Source organism: Stegostoma tigrinum, chromosome 30 (genome assembly GCF_030684315.1).
Source record: "Stegostoma tigrinum isolate sSteTig4 chromosome 30, sSteTig4.hap1, whole genome shotgun sequence".
NCBI classification, from domain to species: Eukaryota; Metazoa; Chordata; class Chondrichthyes; order Orectolobiformes; family Stegostomatidae; genus Stegostoma; species Stegostoma tigrinum.
The window spans coordinates 2,358,104-2,379,505 of NC_081383.1; the positions used below are offsets into that span (position 1 = coordinate 2,358,104).

A 21,402-nucleotide genomic window follows, 5' to 3' on the forward strand; every position below is an offset into this window, starting at 1 on the left:
CTGAATAGTTTGTATCAACTCTCTTTGGCATGACCATTGGGTAATAAACCACTCATTTATTCAATTGGGAAAACCAAAGCCATTGTTTTTGGTCCCTGTCATAAACTTCGCCCCCTCTTCTGTGATTCCATCCCCTTCCCTGCGCTGTGTCTGAGGTTAGGTCAGGATGGTCAGAATTTCCAGATCTGAATGATCATCCACATTCTCCCGTTCCCCACCCCCCCCCCCCCCCCCACCAGTAACCTCCATTGTCAAAGCATCCAACCCATCACTTACGTTCAACCTGCCTCAGCTCATCTGCCATTGATACAGTTGTTCCCAGCATCTGCAGTTCCTATCATCTCCGTTCCCATCCCCGTTACCTTTAGATATAACTATTCCAAATCTCCTCTAACCACTCAGTCTCCAATCTTGCACACTGTATAAACCTGAGCTTGTGCCTTTAGCCTGACTTACATGTCCTGTTCAGCCAGAACACATGCTGCCCGACCCTCGCTGACCCCTTTTCCAATAATGATTTGAATTTAAAAGTCTCGTCAATTTCTGAATTCCTCCCTGACTTTACTGATGCTTCTCACTCCTTTAATTCTGGCTCCCTGACAATCCCTGAATCCCATCACCTCACCATCTGTGACCAAGCCTTCACTGCTCAGGCACTAAGCTCTGAAATGCTATCCTTAAATCTCTGCTTCTCTCTCTCCACCTTTAAAAGGTCTCCCTTGACTGAGCTTTCGGTTCCCCAGTCTTAAAATCTTCTGTGGTCTAGTCACACCATCATGAAACCACCTAAGGCAGTTTACTATGTTAAAAGGCACTATATAAATGCATAAGGTTGTTGCACTGATGGAGACAGATGTAACATAATTTGATCTTTTGATGCCTGTTGCATGACAAGGAATGAATGGCCCATATGCTGTTTCTTCCAGTGGACTGAACACTCTGGTTAAAGTTCGAGGAGGCCCCTCTCATGTTTCCTTTCAGCTTTGATAACGGTTGCTTCTTTGATTGACCATGTATTGGATATTGATTATAGATTCTCAGCGGCTCTGAACAAAGCCGTCTAGAAGCAGGATTTAGAAATGGAGTCCTTCCCTGCTCCAGGTGCAGTGTTGGTTCTGTCACACTGTGAATACGGTGACATTCCAGTCCTGACCATTTTCCCCTCGTTTCTGGTGTGTGTTTGGAATTTACACCAAGCTGTGCAGGATATTTAGAGTTTTCATATTGTAGGTGATGGATGGGGCTGGGGAGGTTGGAGAAATAGAAAAGACAGAAGGGGCTGAGGGATGATATGTCCTCTTTGAATCTTATTCTCGCTGACGGTCATACTCATTGACCATCCGCTTAATGTGTGACAGTTTCCTCTTCAAGCGCCTGCTCTGTAGCCGTTTACTCTGATACTCAGATGTCTGAAAAGATCAGAGAAAACAGCAAAATATCAGTGAAAACCAAACACAGTGTGAAGCTTTGTGTTTCTTAGCCAATATTTCCCATTCCATGAGAACACAGGAGGTGTAATATTCAGAGTCAACAGTTTGGAGCTGGAGGAGCACAGCAGGCCAGACAGCCTCAGAGGAGCAGATGTTTTGGGACCCTTCTTCAGAAATGGGGGAGGGGGAAGGGAGCTGAGAAATAAATAGAGAGAGGAGGGGTGGGGCTGGGGAGTGGAGGTGGGATGGTGATGGGTGAGTGAAGGTAGGCAGTGGTGGGGATTGGTCAGTGGGATGGGTGGGGTGGATAGGTGGGAGAGAAGACGGACGGATAGTGTCAAATCAATGAGGTGGGGATGAGAGGGAGGGTTGGTCATGGGATGAGGCCAGGGGTGCGGAGATTTTGAAACTGATAAAGTCCACATTGAGATCATTGGGCTGTAGGGTCCCGAGGCAGAATATGAGGTGCTGCTCCTCCAGTTCGCGGATGGTGTCATTGTGACACTGGAGGAGGCCCAGGATGGACATGTTGTCCAGGGAGTGGGAGGGGGAGTTAAAATATTTCGTGACTAGTAGGTGTTGTTTGTTGTGTACAGAGTGCAGATGATCTACAAAGTTTTCACATTCTTCCCGTGTCTGTGTGGGTTGCCTCCGGGTGCTCCGGTTTCCTCCCACAGTCTAAAGATGTGCCGGCTAGGTGGATTGGCCATGTTAAATTGCCCATAGTGTTCAGGGATGTGTGGGTTATGGGGGATGGGTCTGGGTGGGATGCTGCAAGGGGCAGTTTGGACTTGTTGGGCCAAAGGGCCTGTTTCCACACTATAGGGAATCTAATCTAATCTAATACGGTCTCAGAGTCTATGCTTGGTCTCACTGATGTAGAGGATGCCACACCGGGAGCAGTGGATACAGTAGATTCTAAGTGTATGCTTGTCTGTCATTAAAGAAATGTCAGCAATGGAAAATGGATTTTGTTCTATATGTGGCTCCCAGTAACCTCAAACACTTCCACAATGGGGATAGCACGGGATGAGATAAAGGTCCCTCTCTTTTTTAAAAGAGTGAAATTAAGGGTCTCTCTACACTGAACCCAAACTCTCGGGGATGGTTACATTGGCTTGGACATCAAAGATAGCTCCCCCTCTATGAACCCTTGTTCCAATTTTTGTTAGTTCTACTGAATGGTAAAATCAGATTAGGAAATGGGGAAGGTCGAGTGTGTATAACTTGAGGGGTATGGGGTATGGGGTTCTTGGGGGGTGGGTGGGGGGGGGGGGGGAGGTGTGATGCCTGCTAGGCAACAGCCCTTCTGCCTGTGCTCTGACCCCACATCATTCACATTTGTCACAGTGCACTTTAATCCTCGTACGCCATGAGGTGCATTTCAGGTGTGGTCAACACCGTCTCTGTGGGATGCCCCAGGGTATTGGTTTTGTGGGGGGGTGGGGAAGTGCTCAGCCCACCCAGGATCTCACCATTGACCAGTTCCGTGGGACGCCTGAGAAGAGGCCAGACCAGTTCCTTGCTGGCTTTCCGTCCGCCAGTGAGACCCCACTAACACCGTGAGATGTAGCTTAATATTTCAGGTCAGTGACCTTTCATCAAAAAGCCATTCTCATTTCAGATGAAGTTACATCCCTGCGAAAATTTAATTTGATTTCTCCCCCCAAACAGATACTGCCTGATCTGCTGGGTCCTTCCAGCAACTTTTGTTCAACAATTATAATTTTTTAAAAATATCATATATATAGCACTTAGGTTGGGCCAGCATTTATTGCCCATCCCTAATTGCCCTTGAATTGAATATCTTAATTGGCCATTTCACAGGGCAGTCAAAAATCAACGGAAGTCACGTAGAACAGATGAGGTAAGGATGGCAGATATTAGTGAGCTTTTACAACAATGGTCACAATTAAACTAGCTTTTTATTCCAGATCTTCGTTGACTCTAATTTCATCATGGTGGCATTCAAACCCATTCCCCTGGTTGACCAGTCCAGTGATAAACCACTAGCCACTACTGCCCTTCTTGTCAAACTGCTTTCTGACTTGAATGGGATCACACTCACCTTCTTGTAGTCCTTTAATCTGTTGTATTCCTCAGCAACTCCCTGAAACAAAGCAAAACAAATCCTAAAATATGCCCAAAAAGTGACTGTTATTAAACTACATGTGGGTAATGCAATTCATATGTTGTTGCATTAATGATGCAGAGGCCTGGGATCAGGTGTGACTGTGGGATGATGGGGCTGGAGGGATTCTCTGATGAAGTTTCTGGTGATTGGTATCTATTAATTGGAGAGCGTGCCGAGGCCATTTATAAAGATGGTCCCAGGGATGAAGAACTTCAGTGCTGAGAAGAGATTGAAGAAGTTGGGACTGTTCTCCTTGGACAGAAGGAGGCTGAGCGGAGATCTGAAATCAAAATCATGAACAGACTGGATAGAGTAAATAGGGAGAAGCAGATCCTGCTCATTAAAGGAACAAGGATGAGAGGACACAGACTGAAAGTGAGTGCAAAAGGAACAAACTTTACATCAGAAAACAAAACATTTTCACACAGCAAGCAGTTAGAGTCTGGAATGCACTGGCTGGAAATGAGTTGGAGGCAGGTTCAGTTGAGAGACATTCAACAGGATGTCAGATGATTATTTGGATAAAAATAAGGTACAAAGATAGGAGGGAAAGGCAGGAGATTGGTGCATGGTATTGGTACTTGTTTGAAGGGCCAGTGCAGTCATATTGGGCTGAATGGCCTCCTTCCATGACCTCTGTGATTTTTTGATCCCAGGTGCTGAGTGTGAGGACTTCTCTGTGACCTAATTTAGAACAAACACCGCAGATCATCCCTTTTCCAAACCCAAATTCCAAACAAGGAGGAAACACTAGGGAAGGAATACAGGACACTATTGGAGTGGTTGTTTCAGGATTACAGAGATACACGGCTGATAAATAAAACATCAGAGTTCTTGCTGCTCCTTCTCATCTCACTCTGGATATGGAAGAGGGACAGCACCGAGGGATAGTGTTCGTACCTCATAGCTGGGGTCATCCTCAGTCACGACATCCAAACGCTTGCTCAGGAAATTGATCTGATTGTTAATTTCGTCCATTTCAGCACAAAGCTGTTTATATTCTCGATGGTCAGTGTCGAACTGCCTCTTGTATTCCTGCCGAATGGGGTCTGAGGTTATGGGAGGGTACAAACTGATAAAAGAAGAGATAGGGTTGGAACATGTCCCATCAGAATGATGCTGCCACTGCACCCACCCCCCTTATTCTCCCACCACAATATCCACCATCTTTCACATGTACAGGACTAGCACTTGAAAGAACATGCATTTATCTAGAGCTTTACACAGCCTCCAGAGGTCTGGGGACTGATGTCTTTACAGTGGGATGTGAAAGTGAGCTCAGCCATCTTCACCTCCCAGGAATGTGCCCAGGGTTGGCAACTCCAAGAGAGATGGTGGTGTAGTGGTAATGTCACTAAACTTGTCATCCAGAGTCCCAGGTTAATGTTCTGAGAAAATGGTTTCCAATCCCATCACGAAGCTGCTGGAAAAGCTAGTGCCAGTGATAGTGACCATGACAACTTGTCATGATTGTTATTAAAAACCCATCTGGTTTACTAATGTCCTTTAGGGAAGGAAAGCTGCCATCCTTACCTAGTCTGGCCAAACATGTGACTCTAGACCCACAGCAACATGGGTAACTCTCAACTGTCCTCTGGGCAATCAAGGATGGGCAATAAATGCTGGTCAGACAGGCCCACATCCCACATAAAACACAAACAGGTTATCCTCCTGCATATAAGGTACGGTGCTTTGTGAAGAATAAAACATTCCCATTGAGCTTTTCAGGATAGCCCCAAATTGTTTTACAGGCAATAAAGTACTTTCTGAAGCATGGTCTCTGTTCTAGTGTAGGACATGCAGCTGCAAATGTATGCATCGCAAGATTCCACCATGATAATGGGAAATCATTAGTTTTAGTCACAATAATTGAGGGATAGACATTGACCAGGTCACCAGGAAGAATGCTCCTTCAAAATACTGGTTGTGGGATTTTCATATCCACTGAAGAGTTCAAAGGATTTCTTGGTTTGATTTCTTAGACAGCACTTTGGCCAATGCTGCACCCCCTCAGCACTGGCACATGGACCAGCTCATTGTGGCTCATCCTTGAGCTGAACTCAAACTCCGAACCTTTCAAGTTAGAGTGAGAAAGAGTTTCACTCAGCAAGCCAAGTGGTGAATGAGCAAAGGAATATCACATGGTCAAGAGCCAAAAGTTTTTCTTTTGTTTTTATTTACTCTTGGGATGTGGACTTAACTGGCTGGACTAGTGTTTATTGCCCATCCCTAATTGCATTCGGCAAGGTGACATTGAACTGCCTTTTTTAACTAGTGGAGTCATAATGCTGTAGGTAGGCCCATAATGCTTTTAGGGAGGGTGTTCCAAGATTTTGACCAGTGATACTGAAGGAACAGTGATATGATTCCAAGTCAGGATGGTGAGTGGTTTGGAGGGGAACTTGAAAGTATCCATGTATCTGCTGCCCTTGTCCTTCTAGATGGTAGAGGTAGCAAGTTTGGAAGGTGCTATCTATAGAGCCTTGGTAAGTTACTGCAGAAGACAATGGATGTGGTGCCAATCAAGGGAGCTGCTTTGTCCTGGGTGGTGTCAAGTTTTGTTGGAGCTGCAATTGAGGAGTATTCCAAATAATGCCTGACTAGTGCCTCATAAATGACTTTGGGGATCCAAGAAGTGAGGTACTCATTGCAAGATTCCCAGCCTCTGACCAGCTCTTATAGCCACAGCATTTATATAGCTTGTTCACTTCAGATTCTGGTCAATGGTAATTCCAAGCTGTTGATGGTGGGGGATTTAGTGTTGGTAACACCATTGAACATCAAGAGGGATGGTTAGAGTCCCACTTGCTGGGGATGGTCATTGCCTGGTACTAGTGTAATGGGTCAGATTAAGGCCTACTGTATGTTTAAGAGCCGTATTTTGGGGTACAAGATGAAACGTAAATTGGCAGAGCGAATGCCTAGGCTCTAGAGGAGTGTGCTACCAACCTGTCCCATTCCTCATCATCCATGTCATCACCAGATTCTGCTCCAGTTGTGTAATCAGTCTCATATTGCGATTCCTCCATCTCTGATCTGCCACGTCTCCTCCATTTCTTCCGTCGACCAGCTGGAGGCTTCTTCACTATATCTTCAGACGGAGTTGAGTTGAAGTTCCTCGAGGGGTAAGAGGAGGAAAGGTATCTGGCAATAAACACACACAAAGAATGGGCACCAATCTCCTCAAAATAGAAGCTTTATGCTGGGGAACACTGTCTAACTGCACCCATCCTATAATACCCATTTCGAGACTCTGCAGAAAAGATTTTATCACAGTGATTCCTTCTTGCTTCTCTTCTGCTGCCCTGAATGTGTGGTCCCATTGCCGGAGACAGGTTAGATTGGTATTTGTCTTATGTCCTTATTGTTCTGGGTGATGTTATTATCAGATACCGTCATACATTCCATAACTAGAATATTAGTTAGAGAAAACATAGTGACATCTTATAGAATCACAGAAGTCTGCAGCACAGAAAAAGGCTCTTCGACCCATCAATTCTGCACCAGTCAAAAGCAACCACCATCCTGTTGTAATCCATTGTCCAGCACTTGGCCCAGGGCCTTGAATGCCTTGGCATTGTACATGCACATCTAAATAATTCTGAAATATTTTCAGGGTTTCTGCCTATCCCACCCTGACAGGCAGTGAGTTCCAGATTCCCACCAATCTCTGAGCAAAAATGCTTTGTTCCTCCCTCACACCCGTGTAAATATCTTTAGTAAGTCGAGTCATAAATTAACAAAATGCAACCTCTTCTATTAAATGTATCATAGAAAGAGGCACCGTAGACTAAAGGATTCTTTTCAGATGTTACAATTGTCATTTTGACTGCTTACTCAGACCTCAGTAAGACTACTTCAGAGGTCTCCAAGAGCTCCCGAATCTTTTTGTATTTATCACATCTACTAAAGATATCATGTTCCCAAGTTTCAACATACAAGCTTTATGGAATGCGGACCTTTTGGAATTGGAGGGCTGGTAGGTGGGGTGAAAATTTATAGAAATTTAGCCGTGACTTTGGAAACACAGTCTTCCAACTTCCATTCAAGCAGCCTTTAGAGAAAGCCCCACCCAGCTGTGCATGCGTATCTGAAAGGTATAGATTCAAACAGGTGACGTGCTTCTTGTGTTCATGACCAAAGTGTAGGCCGTGTGTGTGTGTGTGTGTGTGTGTGTGTGTGTGTGTGTTTCATTGCCGTTACATCTCAGGATGTTGTGCAAACACAAATTTTTGTTTCCTTCTTGTTCAAAAATGCTCAAAAGCCTGCCTTGCAACACTCAACATGTTTAAAACACTGCCCCTACATTGCACGCCTTGTTGTGGTCAGCAAGAGATGAAGCCAATGGGGAAAATTTATCCTGGAATCGCTCCTGTCTATAACATACTTGTAATCATGTCACTTGATTATGATGCCAAAGGTCTTGGTCTCCCACAGAGTGGCAAACATCATCGACTTGCTACTCCACTCCCCAATGCCAATCTGCATTTCTTCCCAGGTCTTCTCAGCCCAACTTCTCAAAAAGTACAGAGCATGGTATTCATTGGACAACTTGCACCCCAACTGTAGCTTCATGGGAAAGATAGACCTACCCTCTTTTCTTAAAATGTGAGCTACTGTAAGAGGAGTTTAAATATCAAGTGTGAATGCTATTTAGCGGGGTAAGGGAGGGTCAGTTGACTGTGTCAGTGGGGTGAAGTGACTGAGTGAGAAAGTAAGCAGTTCAGGCGGTGGGGTAATTAGATCAGGCTGGGGGCTAGTCAGGAGGGTTTGGGATGGTAGTTATGTGATAGGACTAGTGTAGCTACAAGATACTGGGGTTGTATTGGGAGGCGAGTTGGGTCAAATTAGGGGGATAGACGGTGAGTTCAAAGGGAAGTCAGTGAGTAATGTTGAGGGTGTGTAATAGGTGTGGATGGAGTAGATAAGGGGAAACTGTTCTTACTCATAAAAGGAACAAGAGAAAGAGGGCACAGATTTAAATTGTTGTGCAAAAGAAGCAAGTGAGGAAAGAGGAAAGATGTTTTTCACAAAGCAAGTGGTTAGGATGTGGAATATCACTACCTGGAAATGCGCAGACAGATTCAATTGACGCTTTCAAGAAGGACATTATTTGAATAAAAATAATTATCCAATGTGGAAAAAGCACAAGATATGGTGTTCATTTAAGGAGTCAGTGCAGGCAAGATGGGACAAATGGCCTCATTCAAGGCACTAACACCTCTTTAAAGGTCAGTTATGTGATATCCCAAGAGTTAGAGTAGGGTTTTTTTCTCTGTCTCACATTCCTTGGGCAATTATCCAGGTATCGGAACTATACAAAGTTTCCAACTCTAGCTCAAAGTTAGAGAGATTTACAGAGGGTATCAGGGAGGAAGGGAATTTTCCAGAGGTTCAAACTTCCCAGGTGATTCCCACAGAGGTCAGTGTGCTGGGATTTCCATGGATCTGCATGTCCATCTGTCCTGTGTTTCAGATTCATAGGCTTTAAGATGCAAGCCATTGAATTAGTTCTGATGAATCACCCACGTCTCCCCAAGGGGGCAGTGTTGAGCTCTCTGTTCGTGTGTAGTTATGATATGGACTCGGATAAAGAAGACTGCATTCAAAGTTGCAGAAAACTGGAAAAGTGCAGTAAGCGACGTGGAAGATAGCAACAGACTTTGGGAGGCTGTATGCAGGCTGGTCAGATGGAAGTCACATGGCAGATGGAATTCAATACAGACAAGTGGTGAGAGAATTTGGAAGGAAGGATGGGGAGATGCAGCACAAACTAAAATGGTGCAATTTTACAGGGTGGCAGGAAGAGAGAGACCCGGGGGTGGGTAGAATGCCACCCCCAACCCCAACCCTCAAATGCATGCAAATGTAGTATTGTACAAGTAAGAGATGCCTTTAGTTTGTTTGGATAGAGCAAATTTCAATGCTAGATAACAAAGTATGGGGCTGGATGAACACAGCAGGCCACGCAACATCTGCCCGAGATGCTGCTGGGCCTGCTGCGTTCATCCAGCTCCACACTGTTATCTCGATTCTCCAGTATCTGCAGTTCCCATTATCTCTGAGCACAAATTTCAATGCTTGTTTGTTTCCTTGATACACTACCGTACAAAACCAAACTATATAAGATATGTTAATGAATAAAAGTATATTTTTGAAGTTAAAAATGAACTTGAGGCTGTATGTAAACAAATCTCTGAAACTGGAGGGAAGGTTGAGAAGGTTGTGTTTCTTAATAAAAGAAGTACAAAGGGCAGGAAGTTGTGCTAAGCCTTTGCAACACGGCAGGATCATAGAATCCCTACAGTGTGGAAACAGGACTTTTGGCCCAACAAGTCCACACCAACCCTCAAAGTATTCCACCCAGACACTATGGGCAATTTAGCACGGCCAATCCACCTAGTCTGCACATCTTTGGATTGTGGGAGGAAGCCCACGCAGACACAGGGAGAATGTGCAAACTCCACACAGGCAGTCACCCAAAGGTGGAATTGAATCAGGGTTCCCGGCACTGCGAGACAGCAGTGCTAGCCACTGAGCCAGTCCTCCTATTCAGCTTCAGCTGCGATAGTGTGTACAATTCAAGGTTCCTCAATGTTTTCAAAAAAACACAAGACTTTGGGAAGAGAGTAGTGGAGATTTAGAATATTACTGAATGATTGGAGAAACTGGGATTGTTCTTAGACCAGCGAGGATTAGAGTAAAACTTAATTGAGATGCTCAAAATCATGAGGAATCTCAATCGTGTAAATATGGACAAAGTGTTCCTTTAGGAGAGTAAAATACAGCAGGTACAGAACTAATCCCATCCAGCTTCCTGCAATGGTTAAAATTCCATCCTTGTAACAAATTATCCAAATTCTTGCCCTCACCATCCATACCATTCAATTGTAATACCTAATGATAGAACTGGGGAGGAGAGAGACTTTCTTTATGCTGTGAGTGCTACTATTTGAAAAGGTGGAGTAAACATTTTTAATAATATTTTTGAAAAGGGAGTTGAGTAGATACCAGAGGAGAGATCATGTGCAGGGAACATGCATTGCAGTGGTATTAACCAAACAGCTTGAGCAAAGAGCTAGCACCGGCAGGATGGAATGACAGCTACTTTCTGCCATGTATGATTACCAATTGTGTCATTTGGTCACACTGTCACTTACTGATTGTGATTCTCCACACTGTATGTAGTTGGCTGCGAATTATACTCATTGGTGTTTAATACATCGACGCCATTGGCTGGTTTATCAAAGTATTGAACTGTATCCATTTCATCACGGTCTCCTTCGGGAACAGTCTTCACCTGAAAGACCAGAATGATGCAAGGAGTGAGTGACAGGAGAAAGCATCTACCTTGGTCTGGTTCCCCACAATGGCCCCCTTCAGAATTGGCCTGCTGTAGGTTTGGTCAAGGTGAAATGGGGAAGAGGTTTGTTTAATAGGCGGGTTGGTTATGGACGGAGACTGCCAGGGACAGCAAGCTTAGACTGGGCTGTGAAGAACAGCAGCATTATTCATGGGTGGGCTGAGGGAAATGCTTCTAGTTGTTCTGCAACATACTCTAATTCTTTACAGCAACATTTAATCTGCTGAAAGGCCACTGTATTTATACAGTAACTCACCACTTCTCAATGAAAACCACGCCCAGGATTTACACAGAATCAGTGATCAGTTCATGTGTTTAATGTTACCATGACCAGGCTAGATATTGATTAGATTCCATGCTGCTGTTTTTCACCACCGTCCCGAATCATTTAATAACTAACATTGGAACAAGCAGACGGAGCTCTGATTTGGTATTTAATTGGAAAGCTAGCACCTCTGACAGCATACTACCCATGAAGCACTGCACTCAATGTTGGTCTGAATTGCAGGCAGCAGACTCAGGAATGCTCAATGTGGGAGCTCAGGGACGCGGCTGATGTCCCTGTCTCCTACATGTGCAGGAAGTGTGTCCAGCTGCTGCTCTTGTTAGACCACATGACAGCTCTGGAGCTGTGGATGGACTCACTTTGGAGCATCCGCGAGGCTGAGAAAATCGTGGATCGCACATTTAGCAAATTGGTCACACCACAGATTAGGATCGCTAAGGGAGAAAGGGAATGGGTGACCAAAAGGCAGAGAAAAAGCAGGCGGGCAGTGCAGGTGTCCCCTGCGGTCATCTCCCTCCAAAACAGGTATACCGTTTTGGATACTGTTGGGGGAGATGGCTCATCAGGGGAAGGCAGCAGTAGCCAGGTTCATGGCACCGTGGCTAACTCTGCTATATATAAGGGCGGGAAAAAGAGTGGGAGGGCTATAGTCACAGGGGATTCAATTGTAAGGGGAGTAGAGAGGCGGTTCTGTGGTTGAAAACGAGACTCCCGAATGGTATGTTGCCTCCCAGGTGCACGGGTCAGGGATATCTCAGATTGACTGCAGGACATTCTGAAGGGGGAGGGTGAACAGCCAGCTGTCGTGGTGCATATAGGCACCAGTGATATAGGTAATAAATGGGATGAGGTCCTACAAGCAAAATTTAGGGAGTTAGGAGCCAAGGTAAAAAGTAGGACCTCAGGAGGTAGTAATCTCAGAATTGCTACCAGTGCAATGTGCTAGTCAGTGCAGAAATGAAAGAATAGCCAGGATGAATGTGTGGCTCGAGAAATGGAGCAGGAGGGAGGGGTTCGGACTTTTGGGACATTAACACTGGTTCTGGGGGAGGTGGGATGATTACAAATCGGACGATCTACACCTGGGCAGGACTGGAACCAATGTCCTGGTGGTGTTTTTACTAACGCTGTTGGGGCGGGTTTAAACTAATGTGGTAGGGGGGTGGGAACCAAATGAGGAGGTTAGTTGAGAGTAAGGAGGTAGTAACTAAAGCCTGTAAGGAACTAGATAATGAAGCCAGTGTGACTAAGGGAAGAGTAGGCTGAGAGTAGATGATGAATGCAAAGGGACATGTGGTCTGAGGTGCACTTGTTTTAATGTGAGAAGTGTCGTAGGTAAGGCAGGTGAACTTAGGGCTTGGTTTCGTACCTGGAAGTATGAAGTTATTGCTATTGCTGAGACTTGGATGAGGGAAGGGCATGATTGGCAGCTAGATGTCCCAGGATATCGATGCTTCAGGCGGGATACAGAGGGAGGTAAAAGGGGTGGAGGAGTAGCATTACTGGTCAAAGAGGATATCACAGCTGTACTGAAGGAGGACTCGAGCATTGAGGCAATATGGGTAGAACGCAGAAATAGGAAGGATGCAGTAACAATGTTGGGGCTGTACTACAGGCCTCCCAACAGCGAGTGTGAGATAGAGGTACAAATATGTGAACAGATAATGGAAAGGTGTAGGAGCAACAGGGTGGTGGTGACGGGAGATTTTAATATTCCCAACATTGACTGGGATTCACTTAGTGTTAGGGGTTTAGATGGAGCAGAATTTGTAAGGAGCATCCAGGAGGGTTTTCTAGAGCAGTATATAAATAATCCAACTTGCAAAGGGGCCATACTGGACCTGGTGTTGGGGAATGAGCCCGACCAGGTGGTTGATATTTCAGTAGGAGACTACTTTGGGAATAGTGATCACAATTTTGTAAGTTTTTGAATATTCATTGACAAAGACAAGAGTCTTCCTAAAGGAAGAGTGCTAAATTAGGGAAAGGCCAATGATAGCAAAACTTGGCAGGAGCTGGGGAATATGGATTGGGAGCAGCTGTTTAAGGGCAAATCCACATCTGATATGTGGGAGGCTTTTAAAGAGAGGTTGATTAGAGTGTAGGACAGACATGTCCCTGTGAATGAGGGATAGAAAAGGCAAGATTAGGGAACCATAGATGACAGGTGAAATTGAGAGACTAGCAAAGAGGAAAAAGGAAACATACATAAAGTCTAGGTGACCGAAAACAGACTAAACTTTGGAAGAATAACAGGAAAGTAGGACCAATCTGAAACGAGGAATTAAGAGGGCTGAAAGGGATCATGAAATATCTTTTGCAAACAGGGTTAAGGAAAAGAGGCAGAGATGTTTAAAGAGGGAATTTCACAGCTTTGGACCCAGGCAGTGGAAGGCACAGCCACTGATGTTGCAGCAGTGGGAATTGAGGTTGTACAAGAGGCCAGAGTGGGAAATTGCAAATCATTGCTGGACTGGAAGAGGTGATAGAGATGGGGAGGATGAGGCAATGGATGAATTTGAAAACAAGCCATATTCCTTCCTCTCTGTTTCTGACTGTCTTGCAATCAGTTCAAGTCTGGTCCATCACATTGTCCTGCAGTCACTGCCATACTTTAGTCTGAATGAGACTGAACAATCGATTACATACAGTGCATTCTACTTGTCCGGTCATGTACCTGTTGAAATGGTGTCACTGGAGGGTCATCAGTGGCAAGAAATCTGCCTGTCCTTCCTCAACTTATATCATGAACTCCCAATGACTGATACAACATGAGTCAATGTAACCTGGTGTGGTCCCAACATTAATCAAAATCAGAGCTGGCAGGAACTGCACAGTCTACATTTAGAATAATAGTGTTATTTATTGGTATAGGGACACAGGTCAGCTCTGTGAATGGTTGTTGCTCAGTGAGTTCTGTAGCTTGTTTTCGTTTTGAGAGAGAGTCAAAACAGAACTGGCCTTTCATGAGATTTTAATCATTTTGGCTTCCCCATCCCATTAACCCACAGCTAGCTTCTGATCGCACCCACAATCTCCACTCAACTTCTCACCATATCAGGCACTCTGAGGACAGAAGTGGACTTAATGTTTCAGGTTATGATGACCTAATGAAAGGCCAACTCAACCTGAAATGTTAACTTAGATTCTCTCTCTACACGTTGCTTGCCCTGCTGAAATTTTCCAGCTGTTTTTGGTTACATTTTGACATCGCAAATGTCTTCCCTGGACTGACCCATCCCCTCCTTACCTCCCCACCTATACTCTCCTCTCCAACTATCTTCTTTTCTATCCATCTTCGATCCGCCTCCCCCTCTCTCCCTATTTATTCCAGAACCCTCCCCCCATCCCCCTCTCTGATGAAGGGTCTAGGCCTGAAACGTCAGCTTTTGTGCTCCTGAGATGCTGCTGTGTTCATCCAGCTTCACACTTTGTTGTCTTGTGCTACAGCAATGACTACTCTCCAAAATGTACTTCATTTGCACATCATGCCTTCCAAGGCTGTACAGAAGTGCCCAACAATCAGGATACTTTCACGCATCAAATTTGCTGTTGCTTAACCCCTTCAGTTCCAACCTACACTCACGCTGCTCAGTTCTTCCTGAATTACTGCCACCCTATGAGACAGACTCTGTCCCATTCCTCAGCTAGAATGTAATGACAGAAACACATTCCAGTTCACTCTGCTTTGAGCAGCATGTGTGACAGAGCCTGGCTGAGAACTGGGATGCTACTTTGTCTATCTTTCTAGCCACTCTCTGTGCAGTGGGGTGTTGAATCAGTTCCAGGAAAATTACCTGCTTTGTTGAAGCTCGGCAACTCTTTGAAGGGTTGGAATCTCACAGCCACAGTTTCACACCCCAAGCAACAAGGGCATAAAGGAGAACCTTTCATATCAACGAACGTGGTGAATTTACATACTTGAAAACTCAGCAAGAGGATGTGGAGTTGGGAGGGGATATGGGTTGAAGAAGAGTTGGTGAGCTCAGGGAATATGAGGTGGGGGGGTTGATTTTTGTTGAGGGATATGGGAAGCACTAATGCAAAATATTGCAGATGTCAAAATGTAACCAAAAACAGCTGGAAAATTTCAGCAGGGCAAGCAACGTGTAGAGAGAGAATCTAAGTTAACATTTCAGGTTGAGTTGGCCTTTCATTAGGTCATCATAACCTGAAACATTAAGTCCACTTCTGTCCTCAGAGTGCCTGATATGGTGAGAAGTTGAGTGGAGATTGTGGGTGCGATCAGAAGCTAGCTGTGGGTTAATGGGATGGGGAAGCCAAAATGATTAAAATCTCAGGAAAGGCCAGTTCTGTTTTGACTCGCTGTCAAAACGAAAACAATTTACCTGGACTGACCTATCCCCTCCCTACCTCCCCACCTATCTTTTCTCTCCATCTTCGGTCCGCCTCCCCCTCTCTCCCTATTTATTCCAGAACCCTCACCCCGTCCCCCTCTCTGATGAAAGGTCTAGGCCCGAAACGTCAGCTTTTGTGCTCCTGAGATGCTGCTTGGCCTGCTGTGTTCATCCAGCTCCACACTTTGTTATCTCGGATTCTCCAGCATCAGCAGTTCCCATTGCTGTAGCACAACCATTTTACACAAAGCAAGATCCCACAAGCAGCAATGTGATAAGGACCAGAGAATCCAGCTTTCATGATGTTAGTTGAAGGATATAAATCGTGAGCAGGATGGAGAAGAAAGCTCCCCTGCATTTCTTCAAAATAGTGCCAAGAGATGTTTAAACCACTGAGGTAAACGGTAAAATCACCACAAGTCCACTCCCTTCAGAGAGAAACAATTGGTGACAAGTTGAATCCAAGAGTCACATTACCTCAGAGTCAAGGGGGGGTGGTGGGGGAGGAGAGATTGAGCAAGTGGGGCCTTCACACTAACCTCAGGTAGTGTGGGAATTGAGCCTGTGTTTGGTGACGTTGGTCTGCATTTACAAACCACTCGTGCAGCCAACTAAGGCAACCAGCCACCAAACCGAGGTGGTGAGGTCTCATTTCACATTTCAGCCTGAAAGTCAACCATCTACCACAGCACCACCCCCTCTCAGTACTATACTGAGAGGGTTAGCCTGCGCCCAGGCTTTTGAAGTGATCCCAGAATCTTTCCGTATGAGGCAAGAGTGCTACTCACTGAGACATGGTCAGAATGTTAAACTTAAGCATCTGAATCCTTAAATGCATGTGTTACAAAATGTGGCTGACTCACACATTTGAGAACAGTGAATTGGGATTGAATATATTGTTGAAGAGTTGCAGAGTTTAGGGCACTTTGATAGAGGATTGGCTGACCGGCAGAAGGCAGAGGGTGGGGATAAAAGGAGTCTCTATCAGGATGGCAGCAGATGACTTGTGGTCCCAATACTGACCCCTGTGGAACTCCACAACTATTCATGTTGTACATTAACAATTTGAATGGAAGAATGGAGGGCATTGTTGCTAATTATGCAGGTGACACAAAGTTAGGTGGAGGGATAGGTAGTATTGAGGAGATGGAAAGCTACAGAAGGAATTGGACAGGCTGGGAGAGTGGGCAAAGAGGTAGCAGATGGAATACAATGTGGGAAGGTGTGAGGTTGTGCACTTTGTTGGGAAGAAGAGGGATGTAGACTATTTTCTCAATGGGGAAAGTCTTTGGAAATCTGAAGCACAAAGGGAGTCAGAACATCAGGGTTCTCTTAAGGTTAAGATGTAGGTTCAGTTGGCAGGCAAATGCAATGTTAGCATTTATTTCAAGGCAGCTGGAATACTAAAGCAGACATGCACTGCTGAAGCTGGATAAGCCAGTGTGGACTCTGTATCTAGGATGTGCTGGCTTTAGAAGGGGTTCAGAAGAGGTTTACAAGAATATGGAGAGCTCTGATGAAGAGTCATCTAGACTCGAAAAGTTAGCTTGCTCTCTCCTGATAATGCTGCCTGATCCACTGTGATTTCCAGCATTTTTCATTTCAGTACAGATTCCAGCATCTGCAGTAATTTACTCCTACTAAAGGTTGAGGGGCAGCAAGAGAATGGGTTTGAGAAACATATCAGCTATGATTGAATGGTGAAGCAGACTGGATGGGCCAAATAGCCTAATTCGGCTCCAATGCCATATGGTCTTACATATTAAAAGAGTTTCAGTTACTGCATGTTAATGTCTAACAGGATAGCTTTTACCCTGCCTGCAAAGGTCTGAAGGAGCCAAATCAGCTTGAAGGTACTGGACTGTCCTCCTTAGAAACTGAACAGGGCAGGAACTGAGACTTAAATATAATATCTAAACATGAGCCACTGAGCTCACAGCTTCAGGCACTGAATGGACCAAGAAACTCTCAGACCTGCTGCTTGTCCTCTTCTGCCCCAGGAACTGATGGACATGACCCAATTCTTTTCTGGTTCCTCACTCAATTGATCATTGGATGCTACAACAATAGTTACAACACCTTTAATATAATAAAACTTCAACAAGCAGTTCACTGTTCCTAACTTCTCCTCTGGTCTTCCATTGCAATATTCCTAGCCTCTGATGTGCTCTTGTAGCCATTATATTCACATGGTAAGTCCCATTCTGTAATTGATCAATGGTAAACACTAGGATGTTGATCCAGGCTTTTCTACTCATTAAACTCCACTAGTGCAATATTCTCCTGGTCAGCTTGTTGTTCTCCAGCTTTTTAAACCCTCAGACCACCCAAACTCTGCAGTCTGCGTCCCAACTCACATCAAGTGACTCTTCCTATCATCTTTCTCCTATACTGGCTGTCGGTCTAACAATGTTTGATTTTAAAATTGTCATCGCGTCATCACCAATATCATTCGTATCCTTACATACAGATGAGGAAGGACACCACTTTGATTGGGACAACATATCCATCCTAGGACAAGCCAAACAGAGACATGCACAAGAATTCTTAGAAGCATGGCATTCCAACCGGAACTCCATCAACAAACACATTGGCTTGGAGCCAATCTACCATCCCCTAAGAAAAAGAACAGGAAATGACAACACCAATGCAGGAAATGACATCACCAACCCAAGGAAACCTAACCAGATAAATAGAAAGCGGGACATAACACCAGCGCTTCATCGGAGGCTCACTGATGATATTACCTAGAATGGCGACGAAACATCTGGGAACAAACCTTCAAGCTCAGTGAACCAGCTTACGTCTGGAACAAAATAAAGACCCACTCTCTTGTGGACCGAGAGGACGAGAGTGCTGTCTTGGAGGTGAAAGGAGGACGTCAGGTTGGCTGTGCACCCTTGCGACCAGTGGATCTTAATGCTGGCTTCGGCCTAACGCTGGTTCAGGGGAGCAGCCAACCTGCAACGATGGCTGCGGCAAGTGCTCGTGCCCCAGGTCAGGGGGTCCGGAACACCATCCGTGTTTCCGTAAAGAAGGTGGATGAAGGTGCACCTGTGGACTGCACCTTCTTCGTGAAGAGGGTCCTGTTGGACTGTTGTGGGTTCGCTGCTGCGGACATTTACTGCCTGCAGGATTTCCCTGGAGGGGGTTTTTACGATGTGACCTTCCGGAGTGCCAAGCTTTGCGAGCGCTTCCTGGAGGTTTTCAAGGAGAAAGGAGGTGAGGGCTCCCTCTCTGTATTGACCGCTGTCCCACTGTTTGTGATGCCAGCGCAGAGGAGCCGTATGGTGACTGTACATATGTACGGCCCGCATGTGCCAGCAGTTGATGTCCTGACCTTCCTCGGAAGGTATGTGAAGGTGGAAGGGGACCTAACTGACATCGTGGACCCCTTTGGCATCTGGACGAGTAAGAGGCAGGTCAAGGTGACGCTGAGGATGGGCGCGGACGGGAACATTGTACACCCACCGTCCAGCTTTGCGATCGGCGGGAGCAAGGGCTACCTGACCTATGCAGGGCAACCTAAAGTCTGCCATGCCTGCGGTAGGTCAGGTCACGTGGCGGCCGACTGCAAAGCCACCATCTGCAGGAACTGCAGGGAGGAGGGACACCTTGCAAAGGATTGCCCACAAGAGAAAAGCTGCAACCTTTGCGGGGAAGCGGGCCACCTCTATAGGGCATGCCCGCGGCGGGGGACCACCTACGCCCAGGTCGCCGGCAGGGGCAATGCGGGGCCAGCCCCCCCGGAGGAGAGGAAGGCACCAGGGCCCAGCAAGGACCCCACTAATGTGCAGGAGGGCCAGGTCGTGCAGGAGGGCCCAGCCCCGCAGGATGGGCCCGCGGCCAGCAAAGCGCCCCTCCAGGCTCCGCTCCCTCCCCCCCACCCTGACAACCCGGAGCCAATGGAGGCGGCGACAGGCGACCCAGGGGAGTGGACGACAGTCCGGAAAGCAAGGAGGAAGGCGTGTCGACGGGCCCAGGAACCGCAACCATCAGGCGGGAAGAGGCAGCTACAGGGGGACTATAAGAGCTTCTCTGATGAGGGAGATTCGGAGGGGGCCTGCCCAAAGCAGAAGCTAAAGATCTCAAGCGAGAAGGAAAGCAGCACCCCTGGAGAGCCCCCCGGAACTTCCAGGCGGGAAGGAGCAAACAGCGCGTCCCCAGCCTGACCCAGAGCCGGACTCTCCTGCCTCCGTACCCCCGACGGGGGATGTGGGGGGGGCGGATGCCACCCGAAAGGCAGCACGGATGGTTTCCTGAGCCCGGAGAGCATCCAGCAGTTAGCCCGGGCAATGGGCATGAAGGGACAGATGGAGGGGCTGGACCTTGGACTTGGGGAGGGTACTGCGGTCACTGCCCACAATGGGGATACAAGTTGCGAGCATTAATGTGCGCAGCGTCAAGTCCATCGCAAGACATGGGTCCACGTTGGCCTACCTGACCACCATCAAGGCGGACCTCCTGTTTCTGCAGGAGTGCGGGATACCGCACCTCGGCAGGTACGGGAAATGGTCCGGTGCCTGGACCTGTGGGCCTTCGATCTGGTCGGGGGGTAACGACTGTCGCTCCTTGGGCCTGGCTATTCCGCTGCGGGGGCGCAACTTCACCATCTCTCAAGTTCGGGAGGTGGTGGGGGGGTCGCCTCCTAGTGGCTGACGTCACCTACAGGAACGCTCCCCTGAGGCTGATCAACGTGTACGCCCCAGCGGTACGGAGTGAGCGGTTGGCCGTCCTGCAGCAGCTTCCACCCCTGCTGGCTACGTCCAGGCCGGTCATCCTAGGCGGACACTTCAACTGCATCATCGATGCAGATGGAAGGTCTGGCGTGGGGACAGTCAACTGGACGTCATGTCCAGATTCCTGATGGGCATGGTGAAGGACGCCAAGCTGCTCGACATCTTCAGCACCCCTGCAGACGGAGCGCAGCGGAGATACACCTGGTCGCGGCCAGACGGGTCTATTTGCTCAAGGATAGACTTGCTGTTTGTGTCACAGGCGTTCTAGGTCAGGTCCACCGGCATTGAGCTGGTGTTCTTCTGACCACTGCCTCCTGCTGGCCGACTGTCATTTACAGGACGACCAGCCGGCCGGCAAGGGGACGTGGAAGCTCGACACGACTCTGTTGACCCCAGAGAACGTCCAGGAGCTTAAGAGGGAGTACACCGGTTGGAGAACCGTGAAACCCCTCTTTGAGTCTCCAGGCGACTGGTGGGAGACGGTGAAGGAGAACATCAAGAGGTTCTTTGTCCTCAAGGGTGTTCAGAAGGCAAGAGAGAGGCGGGGAAAGCTGTCGCGACTCCAGAAAAGGGTGCAGAACCTGCTCCTTCTGCAGTTGATGGGGGTCGATGTCACGGAGGACCTCCGCGAGGTGAGGGGCCAGCAAGCCTCACTCTTCAACGCAGAGGCCTCCAGGATAATCTTCCGGTCCAGGGTCCACTCCGTGGAGTAGGACGAAATGTGCTCGTGTTTCTTCTTTCAGAAGGTGCACAAAGAGAGCTCTGTGCTTAGCTGGCTGAGGGAGGATGATGGCTCGGTGACGTCGTCTCGGCCCGACATTTTGAGGATCAGCAGATCCTTCTATTCCAGACTGTACGACACGAAGCCCACGGACAGCACAGCCTCCGAGTCATTCCTGTCATCTATTACGGAGGTCTTAGATGACGGCATGAGGGAGTGGCTGGACCGGCTGATATCCCTGGACGAGCTGACCAGAGCCCTCAAGTCCTTGGAGAGGAATAAGACTCCCGGGAGCGATAGCTTACCGGTCAAGCCGTATTCCGCTCTGTGGGACCTGGTCGGCCAGGACCTGCTGGAGGTGTACGATAGTG

The 21,402-nt window shown here is 47.1% G+C and overlaps 1 protein-coding gene across 1 annotated transcript in view; it reads right to left on the reverse strand.

Moving 5' to 3' along the window:
* Window positions 1-235: 235 nt before the first annotated feature.
* The window catches only part of LOC125465630 (uncharacterized), a 76,674-nt gene continuing 55,507 nt past the window's right edge, over window positions 236-21,402 (reverse strand). The window contains exons 10-14 of the mRNA XM_059638423.1: window positions 10,725-10,864; window positions 6,514-6,708; window positions 4,465-4,636; window positions 3,499-3,540; window positions 236-1,409 (exon numbers count right to left, since the gene is read on the reverse strand). Of these exons, the coding sequence (XP_059494406.1) occupies window positions 1,308-1,409; window positions 3,499-3,540; window positions 4,465-4,636; window positions 6,514-6,708; window positions 10,725-10,864 (651 nt within the window). The 3' untranslated portion in view covers window positions 236-1,307. The remainder of the gene's footprint in view (window positions 1,410-3,498; window positions 3,541-4,464; window positions 4,637-6,513; window positions 6,709-10,724; window positions 10,865-21,402) is intronic.